This window comes from Chrysochloris asiatica, unplaced genomic scaffold (genome assembly GCF_000296735.1).
Source record: "Chrysochloris asiatica unplaced genomic scaffold, ChrAsi1.0 scaffold00078, whole genome shotgun sequence".
Lineage (NCBI taxonomy): Eukaryota > Metazoa > Chordata > Mammalia > Afrosoricida > Chrysochloridae > Chrysochloris > Chrysochloris asiatica.
The window spans coordinates 9,850,137-9,866,525 of NW_006408596.1; the positions used below are offsets into that span (position 1 = coordinate 9,850,137).

Consider the following 16,389-nt stretch of genomic DNA (forward strand, 5'->3'; position numbering starts at 1 on the left):
TGTGATGGAACCTGCACACGTCACCGGCAGGAAAGGTTTCCAGTCCACTTCTTGAAGACTACCTTCTTAGGCTGAAAGGACCCCTTACAAAGTACAGGTGCTTTTCGAACAGGAAGACTTGGCCTACAGCTTGTATGATTTTCTTAAGCTGTAGCTTAATGACATGGACCATCAGTATTGTCCTGGGTTGTTACTTCTGGTCAGGGAAAGGGGTGCATTTACCCTGAGAGGTTGTCTCTTTACGTCCCACATTTATGAAACCCCACACCCAAAAGGGAAAAATGTCAGTCCGCTGAGTGTTTTCATGTTTATTGAACTATAAGGCAACAGCAAAATTAACATAACACAATATTCATTTACTCCACATCAACATTCCTTACGCCAATGGAAAGTGATCAGTTCAACAGGCAGACTCGAGGGCTCCTAATAGCTCTGCACCTGGCATGGCTGCCTGTCCCAAGGGCCAGGCCTGAACATCACACACGCTGGCTTCCCTTAAAGATGCAGGCTTTGCTCTACTGCTGTAGACTTGGTCTTTTGACCTGGATCTTCTTCCTCTTTCAATTCTAGGTTGCTATTTTTAACAATTTGAGGGCCCCATCACAATACCAAACCATCACCCAAAACTTGGAGTTCAATATGATTAAAACATAAATTGAGATGTGTGGCCTAGAAGTATAAAGGAAAAGGCATCCTAAACAATTATCTGACTTCTCCAGTCCACATAAGACTGAAGGGGAACTGGGAAGAGGAGAAATCTACATGCATCACTGAACTGGACATCACTGCCTGGAGCCTCCAGAACAGTTGCCCTCTCGCGTTTTTCCCTACTTCCCTGATAGCTGCTCATAGAGTTTGGGCACATAGTCATCCCATTCGGCTTGGTAACACGTGCCGGCAACTGGGGACCCGAGCTCATACTTTTTGCGGAAAGATGCCACCTTGAACTTGCCACGGTGGTCTCCAGATCGATTGCTGAGAATGGGTTCGTCACACTTCAGTGGCCTGTCCTGCTCATAGACCAGCCAGACATAACGGTGGAGGCCTGGAAGGAGACACAGAAGGGAAGATGTCAAGGAGTCAGTCATGTGGTCTATCGATCGTCACCCACCTTCACACATCTCACTGAAGGGATCCAAAACATACAGAAAGCACTCAGCACCCAGTGGTTCCTCAGTGCTCTTAGCATGAAGTCCAACCTCGCTGTTACAGCCTCTGAAGAGCAGCAAGATCCAGGCCTTGTCCACCTCTTGAATCCCCCCTCCTACCTCTTTCTTCTCATTCATCAGCCTCCAGGCTTCCCCAACAAGACCCTACTGACAGTCCTTTCCCATCACTCCCACCAGAATGTCTGTTTTAGTTCTATTGTTGTTGTTGAGTGCCGTCACGTCAGTTCTGACCCACAGCGACCCTGTATACGGTTTCCGGGAGGCGGCTGGTGAACTTGAACCACTGACGCTGTGGTTCAAACAACTGTTCAGTCCAGTACATTAACCCACAATGCTACACCAGGACTCCCATTTCTATCATAGTGCCAACATTATCAGAGCCCTGGTGACAAAGTGGTTAAAGCACCTGGCTGCAAACCAAAAGGTTGGTGGTTCCAACCCACCAACCACTCCATGGCAGAACCATGGGGCAGTCTGTTTCAGTAAAGACTGACAGCCTGGGAAACCCTGGGAGGCGGATGTCCTCTGTCCTACAGGGTCACTGTGAGGCAGAAACAACTCAAACACCGGGTTTGGTTTTTAATCACGTTAACTATCTTCGTACCTGCGAAACCTTCTTCCTTCACAGACAGGAGATGTCCTCTGAAATGAGCCAAACTCACTTTAACCAAGTAGGGAGAGCAAAGAATGGATTAAAACCGGCCAACATATCAAGTCCCAAGTATCAGACACAAATGGGATCATGAGCTTCTTGAAATAATTTTCCTAAAGAAGAGTCTTTTTAAAAAATTCTTTAAAATGTGAGTTATTCACAAAAGACAGGAGGGTCAATAAATGCACCATTAAAGATGCATAAACATCATTCATCAACAAGATCATATACAGTAAAACCACAAAATAGTACCATTTCAGAATGCCCAAAATCAACAACAGCACCTAACGCACGCAAAGTGATGGGGCCTACTGGAACTTTTCCAAAGCACTCAACCCAGTGTATCGACCCTTCTGGAGAACTCTTGGGCAAGTAAGGGTTTATAAAGTAAGCCTCAAATAAGTCTCAAAACTCAAGAACTCACTGACGTCAAGTTAATCCTGACTCGTGGCAACCCTGTGTAGGATTTCCAAGATATAAATCTCTACGGAAACAGAAAGCCTTGTCTTTCTCCTGCAGAGTAACTGGTGGGTTTGAACTGCCGGTATTACAATGATCAGTCCAATGCTTACCAAAAAGCGCCACCAGGGCTCCTCTATAACTCTCTATGACCCATGAACTCCACCCCCATATATTTTCAAAGGAATGAAAACACATATAAACTAAGATGACAGGAATGTACGCAGTTGCTTTACTCATAATAACCTAACACGGGTGGCAACACAAACGCCCGTGGACAGGAAAATGTCTGAGCAAACCATGGTCTATTCACAGACAGGAACAGGAGATGAGAACAAAGAGGAATGAGCTATAGGGATACAAACAGTAACGGATAAATCTCAGGCCTTGCCAGAGTGAAAGGAACCAGTCACCGGAGCAAACCGTACACAGCACATTACTAGTTGTATGAACACAAGAGCCAAAGACACCTCTGGAGATGGAGCCAGGAAATGGCTAGCTCTGTGGGAAATGAGTGGCTAAAGTCACACAGATTATCTTCTGGGACGATGGAAATGTTTTTGATGGCAGTTACATGGGTGTAAAGGAGCTCTGGTAGCGTAGTGGTTACGAACTGGGCTGCTAATCTCACGGTCAGCAGTTTGAAACTACCAGCTGTTCCGCGGAAGAAAGATGAGGCTATCTGCTCCCATTAAGATTTACAGCCTCAGAAACCCTGTACAGGGTCGCTATGAGTCGGAACCAACTCCACGGCACATAACAACAACACCACCACATGGGTGTATGCAGTAATTAACATTCATTAACTGAGCTTTTATGCCCTAAGCCTTTTATTACCTGTAAACTATGCCTTACTAAAAGAATATAAAGGAACCCTGGTGGCATAGTGGGTTAAGCAATGGGCTAACTACACACTAGCAGTTCAAACCTACCAGCTACTCCACAGGAGAAGGTTGAGGTGTCTGCTCCCGTAAAAGACTCACACTCTCAATCCTGAGAGGGCTGTTCTACTCAGTCCCCAAGGGTCACCAGGAGTCGGAATCGACTCTGTGGCAATGGGGTTGGTTTTGGGTAAAAGAATACAAAAAAAGAAGGTGGGGGGAGGAGCAGTTAAGGAAGCTTAAAAAAAAAAAGAGAAAACTGCTCCAACTTGAGAAAATGACTTTATTCTCAAGAGATCACCTCCCATAATTAAACGGCCTCATTTTAGAACTGCCTTTACCTTCCTATGATGAAGACACGCGAGGGTAGGAAACCACTCCAAGCTTCTGCATCTACAGCTAGAACGTGAGGCCACCTCCAGTTGTTAGGGAGCTCTTTGTGCCTTTCAGACTAACTCACAGCTGGATGATACGTCCAAGCCCTAGTCCTCTGATGCCCCATCCATCACTATCCCTTTGTTCCAGTGGGAAGATGCTGCAGAGTACATTGTTATTAATAACAATGGGGAGGAGGGGTGCAGTCTAGACGTTGGTGGAAAATTCCATTATCTTTTCATTCAGGTTTCCACAAACGTTTTGAAGCTCCCTCATTTTATCTATTAGCAGCTTAGCCAGCTCTTACACAATGTGGAAAGTTCCAATGATGTGTTCCCATCTCTCTCACATTTATAAATCTTATATAACACAAGTAATAATAATGTTAATACAAGTCTGGGTAAGCACTGGACTGCTAACCACAAGGTCAGCAGTTCAAAACCATCAGCCGCTCCTTAGAGTCCCTATTCAGGGTCAGAACCAACTTGACAACACTTAACAACAATACTGTAATACAACATGATGTGTATATCTGCTCTAGTTTTCAAAAGCTTCTGTTTTCAGAGTAACCAATTAGATTTGTGAGAGAAAGAACAAAGGAGCCATACAGAGATGAGGACGCCTTCTTCCCCAACTTTTTTTTTTCTTTTTTTTTAAGGTTTTTATTGTGGATTGAGTGAAAGTTTATAGGGCACATCATCAGTTTCACATTCAAACATTCATATAGCTTGTTTCATTACATTGATTATAATCCCCTCCATATATCATTAGTTATTAGTGTTTCTTTCTATCCTCTTTAGTTTTTTTTTTTTTGGGGAAAAACTTTGCCTTTTTGGAATTTACAGTCTCAGCTTTTAGGGAAGGTTTTTACATTTATCTGTGGATATCCAAGCTCATGTATGAATTACTAACCAGCATAACTGAATAATCAGATGAGGGACAGTTTGCTATGTCTGCTAGGTGGCTACAGTTTGATCCTCAGAGCCTATGGTTTGGACAGTCTGCAACGTTTGGGCCCACAGGACCTCGGACTCCTGACCAAGTCTGTACGGTCTGCACCAGATTCCCCCTTATTTCTTATTTGTTTACGGGACGTTCCCCAACTTTTAATTGACTGGAAACAACGACATTTCTGCAGTCTTCTATGGGAATGAGAAACACAAAGTTCTCACAGGGAAAAGGCTAGATACACAACTGTATTCAATCCATGTGCAGCTCTCCAGAAACCGACCCCAAGCATCCTACAGCATCATTTCCTTGGTGTCTTCCTGCTAACTTTCATGCTTTCTAAAGGCCTAGAAGCTGAGAGCTAAATTTGCACAGCACATCTGCTGCTACACAGCCCACTGGACTGACTATACATCTAAATACAGCCCACTGGACTGACTTATACATCGAAACAGGCTCTGGGAGCCAACTGAGCACTATAACGCTCAACTGAGCTGCCTTCAATCTTGCGTGGGGCAACGGTGCTGCTCATAAACAAAAATAACAACGCTTTCAAGACCAAACGAAAATGTGTACCACTTGGGGAACAACCAACTGTGTACTCAGGTCCCTTTCCCGTTCCCGCCCTCCTGAAAGCAGTCTTGACTGACCTGTGCCCTTGGGAGGCCCGGAGCCCACATAATCGGAGAGGACTGTACCACTGCTGACGTCGTTGCCCTTCATGTTGACCACCAGAAAATGGTGCCACTCCCTAAGTGGACAACACAGGATGGTCAGCACCACAAGCAACCACCCACTCACTGCGCCTGCCCATGTGTAATGAGCACAAGCTCCGTGCCAGGCTACGGCAGTGACCACGACAGCCCAGGTCCCCACTTTCTCAGCCAGTGCAGGCCTCATCCATATGGAGACAAGAGACAAGGACCCAGCCTCACCCTCCCTGAGCTGCTTTAAAGCATGCAGCATGCCCTGTCGAATGTTTTCTGAGAAGGCCAGAGAGTAAAGACTGTAGATTTTTTGGGGGGGAGTCACGTTGTCTCTGTTGGAACAACTCAACCAACTCTAGGTGGTAACTGAAACCAATCATCAGCCAAACCTAGATGAATGAACATGCCTGTGTTCCAGTCACACTGTACTTAACAGAGACTGCAAGTGGAATGTCACATAATGGCCACATGTAAGAAAGCTGAGTATTATGACATTCTTCTTTCAAGTTTTTTTATCCAACCATTTAAAAACATAAAAACCTTTCTAAGCTCACATGGCCATACAAAAAGCAGGCTGTGGGTGGATTTGCTCTTGGTTGTCATTTAGAGACCTCCCCAGGGAGGGGAAGGGGAAGGGGAAGGAAATCTATGTTGAGTGAAATAACCCAAACCAGGTCCACTTCTCTGAGTATGGCTATCCAGACACAGAGTCAGATAGTCTGCAGATCCTATTTGGACGGCCCATTGTTCCTGATAGCCCTCCAGCTTACCTGAATTTGGGGTCCTTCCTGCTGGGTGCATCTGGGTCTGTCAAGACCAAGGTGTAGAGTTTACCGGAATCTAGGCCATCCCATGTAATGCTGATAGGGCGGTTCTTCACCTGTAGTGAGGAATTCAGATATGCTGAAGAATCCAATATTTATTCTTAGAACTCACCTTCCTCAAAGGGAAAACAAAGTCAATTTATTAATACAACTGGCACTGTGGGTTAATGCACTGCACTGCAAAGTCAGTTTGAACTGCATGATCGGCAGTTCAAGTTTACCGGACACTCCTCAGAAACCTTATACAGGGCTGCAACCAATATAATGGCACTTAACTTTATACTGATGCTATTGAAAGGCTGCAGCTAAACAGGTGGTCCCTGGATTACAAACCAGTCCAATTCCTAAATCTGTCTTTAAATAGACTGTAAGTCTGAGTTAGGAACAGTTAGGTATGCTAGGCACCTAATACCAAATGCTTTTTTAAAATTTATAATGGATAGCGTACCTTGCTATGTATAAAACCACACACTTCCAGATATATGAAGGCAGCTTTAGCATAATACGATGTTTGGATGTGTGTTGCAAAGTAATGCCCCTTCATTACTAAAAACTATCATACCTCGAAGTGTTTATATAATACAATTACTGGGTTCTAATCCTGGTGTGGCACTGTGAGTCTTGCACTGGACGGCAAAGTCAGTTTGAACTACAAGGTCGGCTGTTTAAGCTCACCAGCTGCCCCTAGGAAACCCTATAGATTCACTATGGGTGGGAACTGATTTGATGGCACTTAACAGTCCTGCTGTGGCGCTGTGGGCTAATGCGTCAGACTGCAAAGTCGTTTGAACTGCAAGGTCGGTGGTTCAAGCTCACCACATGCTCTTTAGTAACCCTATACAGCGTCACTATGGGTTGGAATTGACTCGACAGCACTTAACAACGACATCAACAGACATTTCTAACCCAGGGACTGCCTGTACGTTATTTAAGCCAACAGCACTGGTGGACAAAGTGTCTGAATTTGCTGGACAAGTTGCCTGGAGCATGCCGAAGTGAAATCTCAATGAACTGGACTTGAACAGAAAAGAACGGGAGGGTGGCCAGACAGTTAAAGCTGTAGGTTTCAGCATGGCAAGAAAACACCTCTCCAAGAAGAAGCAAGTTGCTCACCCAGGAGCCATCAAGGCAAGTGGTTGGGTACCCTCAGGGCAAACTCCCTTCCAAGACTAAGATTCTATGGGAATACACGAGCAGGCATGTGGTCTGACTGGTGACCACATTGGTCACTGGTCAGGAGAAGTGAGGGAAAAACAGCAATGAAATTGTGAGCTAAGTCCGACTATGTTCAATAGACTTTTGTGTATCTGGGTTGAAACCTGGATGGCCAGCAGTATGGCAAGACCTGGGGACTCCTGGGCCCAGAGTCAGTCAGATAGCCACAGAGGACTAGAGTAGAGAGTGAAGCATCCAGCTGAGGGGAGATGCACAAGAACACCCACACTTGCAGATAACACCCACTTGACTTGGCTTCAGTGGCTGGATGATCTGAACTCAACTAGTACAAGAGGAGGGGGAAAAAAAAAAAAAAAAGAGTAATCTGATACAATTTGATGAACTTGACCTATCACGTATGGATGCAGTAGCTCAAAAGAGAGAAATCTTTACAGTGAGGATCATTCCCACCCCCTCCATACACAAGGCAGACAGGGATGGGCAATTACCCAAAATGGGGGGGCTACAAAGGAAAGAAGTGACTGGCTTACAAGCTTTCAAGAGGGAGACTAGTTCCAGAGGGGGCAGGAAAAGGTAGAGTCTCCACTGAGCAGTATCCACTCTGGATGGGGAGGATGAAAGGAGATAAGGATAAGACTCTTGTGGTACAATAGTAAATAATTGCTATCAGGACTGATTGTGGGGGTTGAAAATGTAAAGGCAGACGTTTTGCAGCAAGGAGGGGAGTGATTGACTTTGCAGTCTAGGAGTGGAGGTCCCTGGGACCATGAAGGGAGAAAAGCTGAGTGCGGGACCTTACCCAGAGAAACAGTGACGCCAGAGATGGAGGTGGAGAGGATGACATGGGAGAGATGGAGCGGCTGGGGACTCTAGACCCAGAAAGAGAGAGATGGGCTGTGTACTGACAACGGGGGACAGGCTTGTGGGGTACACCCTTTGGTTGTTTGATGATGCATGGAGCGAATTATAACAATGGCAATGAAACCAACATACGATAGGATGAGTGTAAACTATCACATAATTCACAAAAACCTAAAGAAAATAAAAATAAAGAAAACCACCTCTCTCCGAGGCCACAACCGTTTATTCACACAGTTGCCTGAAGCTTCGTAAACAGCAACCAGCGATGGTACTGGAACTCTAGGCTCCACTCGGAGCAGCCAGAGCGGAAACGGTAGAAACGCAGGCGGCCGTTGTGCTCGAGCCGGCCAGCTGCAGAACGCGCTGGCTCACTCTGCGTGCGTTCAACCCGAATCAGCTCTCACACAAAGGAGAAAACGCTAGTTACATAACAGGTCATGTGTTGGGGGAGGGGGGTAGCATTTGCTCCTCCTAAAATCTTGAACCCCCAAGGGAAGCTCTGGGGGCGTTAGGCTGGCCCCAACCCCCTGCCCGCCCCTAAGCGGTAGTTGGGTTCTTCCGGGCCTTGAAGTCCTAAGAAAGCAAATCTGTTATCTCACTGGCCTAACCCCGCCTGCCACGTGCTCGACCAGCACCCGCGCAGCACCCGCACCCCGCTTTCGCTGGGGAGCAGGTGGGAATCCCCTCCCTCCTTCTGGCGGCCTGCACGCCTGCTATTCTCCCCCCGCCGCGGATACCTGGGTGGGCGTCAGCACTTTGCCTAGCTCGTCCACCTCCGCTCCGCCGTATTTGACCTGCAGCGGGTGCTGCGGCTGCTCATCCACTTCCTGAAGGCTCAAGGGCCCAGACCACTTGCTGAGGTCCACCGGCATCGTGGGGTCGAGCGAAGCAGACAGCAGGAAGTGCAGCAGCAAGAGCAGCGCACTTCAGCCCAGCAGCTACCCCAGACTGCCCGGAGGTGAAGTGGCCCGAACACGACGGAAGCGCACGCTCCCGAGCACGCCGCCCGCCACGCCCAGCCCAGCCAGTCCGCAGCGAGACCTGGCCGCATTCCGGTCTCTGATTGGTCCGACTGCCACAGGCGTCTCACGTTCCCTGGTAAATGCCTACGCCGCGCGCGGCCTTTTTTTTTTTTTTTTTTGTTTTTTTTTTTTTTTGCGTCCTGGAAGTTGTAACTGGTCCATCTGAACCGGCGAGGTCTCCGGAACGATTACCAAGCTTGCAAACCTGTTATTTCAAGAAATACAATTGAGTTAACTTTACATTTTTAAAAACCTTTCTGCAAGTTTCTTTGCTCTACTTTCTAAATTCAGAAAAGGAACGCGCTGATTTTTTTTTGCACGTCTTGAAACAGGCCCCACGTGCCTGTCATTTCGCGCATGCTCACTTGTTTTGACGGAAAGCTCCCTCTCTTGAGCGTTAACTGAGTCGGCAGGTCGGACTTACAGCGACCCTGGATAAGGTTTCCAAGGAGCAGCTGGTGGGTTTGATCTTTAAACTTTTTGTTTACCACTGCAGTGCTTACTCTGCAGTGTCACACCAGGACTCCATACATGCATGTATGTTGTTAAGTGCCTCTAGTCTGTTCTGATAGCGACCCTGAATAGGGTTTTGGGAGTATGTCTGGTGAGTTGAACCACTGACCTTGCAGTTAGCCAGTCCAGTGCTTATCCTGTAGTGCCACACCTGGATTTCACATGTGTGTATAGAGAGAGAGACAGAGAGAGAGGTGTCGATATCGAATTCGATATATACACTTGAGCTCTGGTAGCGTAGTGGTTACGAATTGGGCTGCTAATCTCACGGTCAGCAGTTCAAAACTACCAGCCGTTCGGCGGAGAAAGATGAGGCCTTCTGCTCCTGTGAAGATTTACAGCCTCGGAAACCCTATGCAGGGTCACTATGAGTCGGAACAGAATCCACAACACAGAACCACCACCATCATATATATGCGCATATATTTTATTCTCCTTCCCACTTGATCCTGACAAGATTCCTGACAGTTTTTTATTAAAATACAATTACTACTATTGTGTTGACAAATGGCTCAACATCATCAAAAGTTATCCCACTGTAGCTAACAACAGCTTTCTTTTTACTAACTTTGCATTGAACAACAATGGGCTCAAACAGTTGTGAGGATGGCACAGAACTGGGCAGGGTTTCATTCAGTTCTGTTGTGCACAGGCACCTTGTTAGGTGCAAAACCAGACAGTTGGAACTCATAGCATTACCTAATGTAAAACAAAGAAATGTTGCCGATCCTGCACCATCCTTACAAACATTGCTAGGTTTTATTATACTGTTATAACCACCGTATCCCCCTTATTGAGACTCTTCCTTTTTCCCTGACCCTCTCTGGACCAAGCATGATGTCTTCCTCCAGGGACTAGTCCCTCCAGGTAACATGCCCAAAGTATGACGTAAGTCTCACTATCTCACTTGTAAGGGACATTATGGTTGTATTTCTTCCAAGACAGCTTTGTTGGTTCTTTTGGCAGTTTGCAATATATTTAAGAATTTTCACCAACATCCTAATGCAAAAGCATCAATTCTTTTTTTTTTAAATGTTTTATTGGGAATTATGTGATAGTTTACATGGGAGAATATTAGCTTTACATTCATCCTATTGAATATCATTACCTGGCTTTGGTTACAATCCCCTCCATGCATCATCAAATAATCAAACGGTATACCCTACAAGTCTGCCCCCTGGTCGTCAGCACACAGCCCCTCTCTCTCTCTGGGTTTAGAGCCCCCAGCCTCTCAATAGCTCCATGTCATTGTCTCTGCCTCCATCTCTGGCGTCACTGTTTCTCTGGGCAGGGTCTCGCACTCTGTTCTTCTCCTTTGATGGTCCCAGGGACCTCTGCTCCTGAACTGCAAAGTCAACCACTCCCCTCCTTTTTCTACAAAATGTCTACCATTACATTTCTAACCTTCACAGTCAGTCCTGATAACAATTATTCACTATTGTACCACATGAGTGCTGTCCACATCTCCTTTCATCAGACCCACCCAGACAGATTGGATACTACTCAATGGAGATTCTACCTTCCTCCATGCCCTCTGGATCTAGGCTCCCTCTTGAAAGCTTGTAAGCCAGTTACTTCTTGCCTTTGTAGCCCTCCCATTTTGGGTAGTCAATGCCCAAGTTGCCTATCCCTGTCTACCCTGTGTACCAAGGGGGTGGGAATGATACTTACTCTAAAGATTTGTTCCCTCTCTTGAGCTACTGCATCCGTAGGTGTTGGTCAAATTCATCAAATTGTATCAGGTTACTATTTTTCCCCCCTCCTCTTTATTCTTCTAGTTGAGTTCTGATCATCCAGTTATTGAAGCCAGGTCAAGTGGGTATTAATCTATAAGTGTGGGTGTTCTTGTGCATATGCCCTCACTTCTTATCAGCTAGATGCTTCACTCCCCACGCTAGTCCTCTGTGGCTATGTCACTGACTCTGGGCCCAGGAGTCCCCAGGTCCTGCCAAACTGTTGGCCAACCAAGTCTCCACCCAGGTGCACAAGAGTGTATTGAACGTGGTTGGACTTAGCTTGCAGCTTCTTTGCTGTTTTTCCTTCATTTCCCCTTATCGGTGACGAACGTGGTCACCAATCAGAGTGTGTATTCCCATTGAGTCTTAGTCTTGGAAGGAGGTTTGCACTGAGGGAACCCGACCACTTGTCTTGATGTCTCTTGGGCAAGCAACTTGCTTGTTCTTGTAGTAACAGTCGGTCTGCCTATATTGTTTTGTATTTTTCCTGTAGGTCTTCCTTTCAAGAAGTATCTCCTGTTCTTCTAGCTGCTCCAGGCTGGTCTGCTTATCCTTTCCAGTGGAAATTTCCCACCTCTGAAGGTACTGGATGGAGTTCAGGATTCCACCTATAGTCTTATGTAATGTAGAGGCTCCATAGGAAGCCTCCTTCACTGGGCACGTTGTAGCTGCATTTTAGGTGTGGTGCTGTGGGTTAATGCGCCAGACTACAAAGCCTTTTGAGCTCCAAGGTCAGAGGTTCAAGTTCACTAGTCACTCCTTGGAAACCCTATACAGGGTCGCTATGGGTCGGAACTGACTCAATGGCACTTAATAACAACAACAATAACAATCAGTTATAGGCAGAAGATGGACTTACAAGTTTTCTATGGTGATATTTCTGGCTATTCCTTTCTCTCCCCCTCCAGTGTCTATTTTATAGAGGTATGCCAGGGAAACCAAGATTCAAAAGACAACAAGCGTCTTAACATTATTTCCCCCCTTTTGTCCATTCCAGCTATGCCTCAATCCCTGTATCTCAGAGCCCTGTTGTTCCAAGGTTGTGTATACATCATTATTTCCCTCTGTCCCACTTATCCCATGCAAACCTGCCTAATTGTTTTCCCATCTGCCTTGTTCTTCCATTCCCCTCCCCTTTCTTGTGTATGACCCCCTTCCCTAGCACCCAAAGTATCCTGTATCTGTTCCCTGCCCTGTTTTCCACCTTCCCTTCCCTCCCCTCACCCGATCCCCCACATCCCAGTAACCAGCAAATAATTCTCCCCGCACCCCCCACCCCTGCGCCTTTAGTATGGGTTCTTTTTCTTAGTCTTTTACAGTAGTGGTCCTATGCAGTAATTCTCCTTTTGTGACTCACTAATTTCACTCAATAATGCCCTCAAGGTTCATCTATTTTATGTGATAGCTTGCAGCTTCCTTGTTCTTCAGGGTAGCATAATATTCCATTGTGTGTGTGTACCAAAGTTTGTTTATCCATTCTTCCGTTGATAGGCGCTTAGTCTGTCTCCATCTTTTTGCTATTGTAAATTGTGCTGCTATGAACATCGGAGTGCATATATCTACTCGTATTATGGCTCGTATTTCCTGTGGGTAAATACCAAGTAGAGGAATTTCTGAATGATAAGGTATTTATATTTCCAACCTTCTGAGGAAGTGCCGTATTGCTTTCCAGAGAGGTTGGACCATTTTGCAATCCCACCAGCAATGCAGGAGTGTCCCAGTCTTTACACATCCCCACCAGCATTTATTGTCCTCTGCTTTTTTGATCTTTGCTGTTATTGTTGGTATGAGATGATATCTCACTATTGTTTTGATTTGCATCTCTCTAATGGCTAGTGATCGTGAACATTTCTCTGTATGTTTGTTGGCTGCCCGGATCTCCTCCTTGGTGAAGTGTCTGTTCATGTCCTGTGCCCATTTTTTAATTGGGTTATTTGTCTTTTTCTTGTAGAGGTGTTGTAGTTTCCTATATATTTTCAAAATGAGTCCCATATCTGATGTATCATTGCAAAAGATTTTTCCCATTCTGTGGGTTCCCTTTTCACTCTTCTGTTAAAGTCTTTTGATGCACATAAGTTTTTAATTCCTAGTATGTCCCAACCATCTATTTTGTCTACTTTTCAAAATGTTTGGTAGTCTGTGCATTCCCTGATTTAAAGCCCTCACATTTGTCCCTATTTTTTCATTGATGGACTTCATAATTCTGGGATTCACATTTAGGTCTTTAATCCATTCTGAGTTGGTTTTTGTATAAGGCGTGAGGTGAAGGTCTTGTCTCAGTCTTTTGCATTTCGCTTTCCAGGTCTGCCAGCACCATCTGTTGAAGAGACTATCACCTCCCCATGCGATATATTTAGGTGTTTTGTCAAAAATCAGTTGGCTGTATGTGGATGGGTTAATTTCTAGGTTCTCGATTCTGTTCCATTAATCAATGTATCTTTCATTGTACCAATACCAAGCTGTTATGACCACTGTAGCCGTGTAATAAATTTTGAAGTTGGGGAGTGGGCGATTTCCAACATTCTTCTTCTTCTTAAGCAGTGCTTTGCTTATCCTGGGTCTCTTTCCTTTCCATATAAAGTTTGTAATTGTGTTTTGCAGCATCAATTATTCTTTTTCTTCCTTATTCATTATCCAGCTTTCCCATTTACATGTTGTTAAGTGCCATCAAGTTGTTTCAGACTAAATAGCGACCCTGTATAGGGTTCTGAGGAACAGTTGGATTTCAATTGCTGATATTGTAGTTAGCAGTTTAGTGCTTATTCTATGGTGTCACCATATAGAGCAATTTAAAATACCCTGGCTTGGGTCATGTGCACCTGAGTTCTCAAGGTGATAGCTTTGCTTTTTAACATTTTGTTATTTTTGTTGTTAAGTGTTGTCAAGTTGGTTCTGACTCAGTGACCCTGTTTTGGAGTTCTGAGGTTGTAAAACTTTACAAGTGCAGAAAGTCTCATCTTTCTACTATGGAGTGGCAGTGGGCTCAAACCACTGACCTCTGGTTCACTGTCCAGTGATTCTAGTATCATGCCACTAGCTCTCCTTTTTAACACTTTAAAGTGATCTTTTTAAGTAGATTTACTCAGTGCAATATGTCATTTGATTTCTTGACTGCTGATTCCATGGGTGTTGATTGTGGACTCAAATAAAATGAAATTCTTGAGAACTTCAATCTTTTCTCTGTATATCATGATATTGCTTGTTGATTCACTTGTGAGGTTTTTTTGTTATTGTTATTTTTTCTTTGGTTTTGTTTTGTTTTTTATGTTGAGGTGCAATGCATACTGAAAGCTTCATTAGTAAGTGCTTCAAGTTCTCTTGGCTTTCAGCAAACAAAGCTGCATCATCTGCATACCACAGGTTGTTAATGAGTCTTCTCTAATCTTACCTCATGTCCTTCTTCATACAGTCCAGCTTCTTGGATTTGCTCAGCATACACATTGAATAAGTATGGTGAAAGCAGACACACTGAATATGTCTTGTTCTATTGAAACAACTGCTTCATGGGCCATGTACAGGTTTTACATGAGCTAAAAAAGAGTTCTGGGATTCCCATTCTTTGCAATGTTACCCATAATTTGTTATGATTCACATAGTCGAATGCCTTTGCATAGTCAATAAAACAGACATCTTTCTGGTATCCTGTGCCTTCAGCCAGGATCCATCTGGCATCAGCAATAATAATAACCTTTATTCCACATTCTCTTCTGAATCTTGCTTGGGTTTTTGGCAGTTCCCTGTGGATGTCTGCTGTAACAGTTTTTGAAATATCTTCTGCCAAGTTTTGCTTCTGTATGCTATTAATAATGTTCAATCATTCCACATTCTGTTAGACCACCTTTCTATGGAATGGACACCAATATGGATCTCTTCCAGTGGGTTGGCCAGGTAGACTAATGTGATCATGGCATAAAGGATTGACTCATGCACTGGTTGTTAGATGCTGAGGTTGCTTCGCACTCTGCAGTTGAGGAAACTGAAGTTCACACAGCTTCAGTGACGTGCCAAAGGCCCTAATCCAACTGAGAAGAGAACCTGTTTGGTCTGCTTCTCTCAGCAGAGCGGTCAGAGGTCTCTACAGAGGCATGAGCATGTCTGGGCAGGAGCAGGGAATCCAAGAAAGAAAGCAATAGCTGCTCACCAGAGAAGGAGGGGAACAGCTGTGACCCAAGGAGCCAAGCGCTCACTCAAACATCTACAAGAAGCTTCATCTTTATCCAGACACAGACCACTCAAGAAACTTTCAAAAACCAAGAAAACCCACTGAATTGATCCCAACTCAGAGCACCCTGTAGGAGACAGTAGGACTCCCCATAGAGTTCCTAACAGTCTCATGTTTAGGAAGTAGACCAGCTGGTGGGTTCAAAGCACTTCTCAGTGAGCAGCCAAGTGCTTAATAACTGCACCCCCAGGACACTAAAAACCAAGATGGTGGTGGTGGTGTGCCATGGAGTTGGTTCCGACTCACAGCGACCCTGGGTAGGGTTTCCAAGGCAGTAAATCTTTATGGGAGCAGAAAGCCTCATCTTTTTCCGGTTGAACAGTTGGTAGTTTTGAACTAACCTTGAGGTTAGCAGGCTGACTCATAACCACTACGCTACCAGAGCGCCTTATAAACCAAGAAGTGCCATAGAAATCCACATAAAGAATTCAGCCCTGGGGGTATTTAGGGTACTCCTAAATACTTGCCATTGCATGCACTGACTCATGGTGAACCCCTGTGTATCCAGATAGGGTTTTCAATGACTTCTTTTTTGGAAGTAGATTACCAGGTCTGTCTTCAAGGCATCTTGGAGTAACTTTGATCACCAATCTTTCAGTTAGCAGCCAAGCACATTATCCTGCTTGCAACCTGTACTAACTGACATATGGCTGATGTTCAATATCTATTGATTGCTTCAGTGCATGGTTCATGTATTAAAAGAAGGGAAAAACAATTTTAAAAAATGGGGCTGGGGGTACATCTAGAATTGCCAGACATCTACTGTTTGTTTGCATTTCTTGATTGTAATTTGTCTGTTTATATGACTAGGCTGAGAGCTTTATTATAAATACTCTGTGTGGAT

General features: G+C 44.9%; 1 protein-coding gene across 1 annotated transcript; it reads right to left on the bottom strand.

The window, feature by feature from the left end:
* Nucleotides 1–825: 825 nt before the first annotated feature.
* Nucleotides 826–8,957, bottom strand: PEBP1 (phosphatidylethanolamine binding protein 1). Its single transcript, XM_006865460.1, has 4 exons — nt 8,790–8,957; nt 5,962–6,071; nt 5,135–5,235; nt 826–1,045 (listed from the first exon to the last, which is right to left on the bottom strand). The coding sequence occupies exons 1-4, from the start codon at nt 8,922–8,924 to the stop codon at nt 828–830; spliced, it is 564 nt and encodes a 187-aa protein (XP_006865522.1). The 5' UTR covers nt 8,925–8,957; the 3' UTR covers nt 826–827.
* Nucleotides 8,958–16,389: the final 7,432 nt, after the last annotated feature.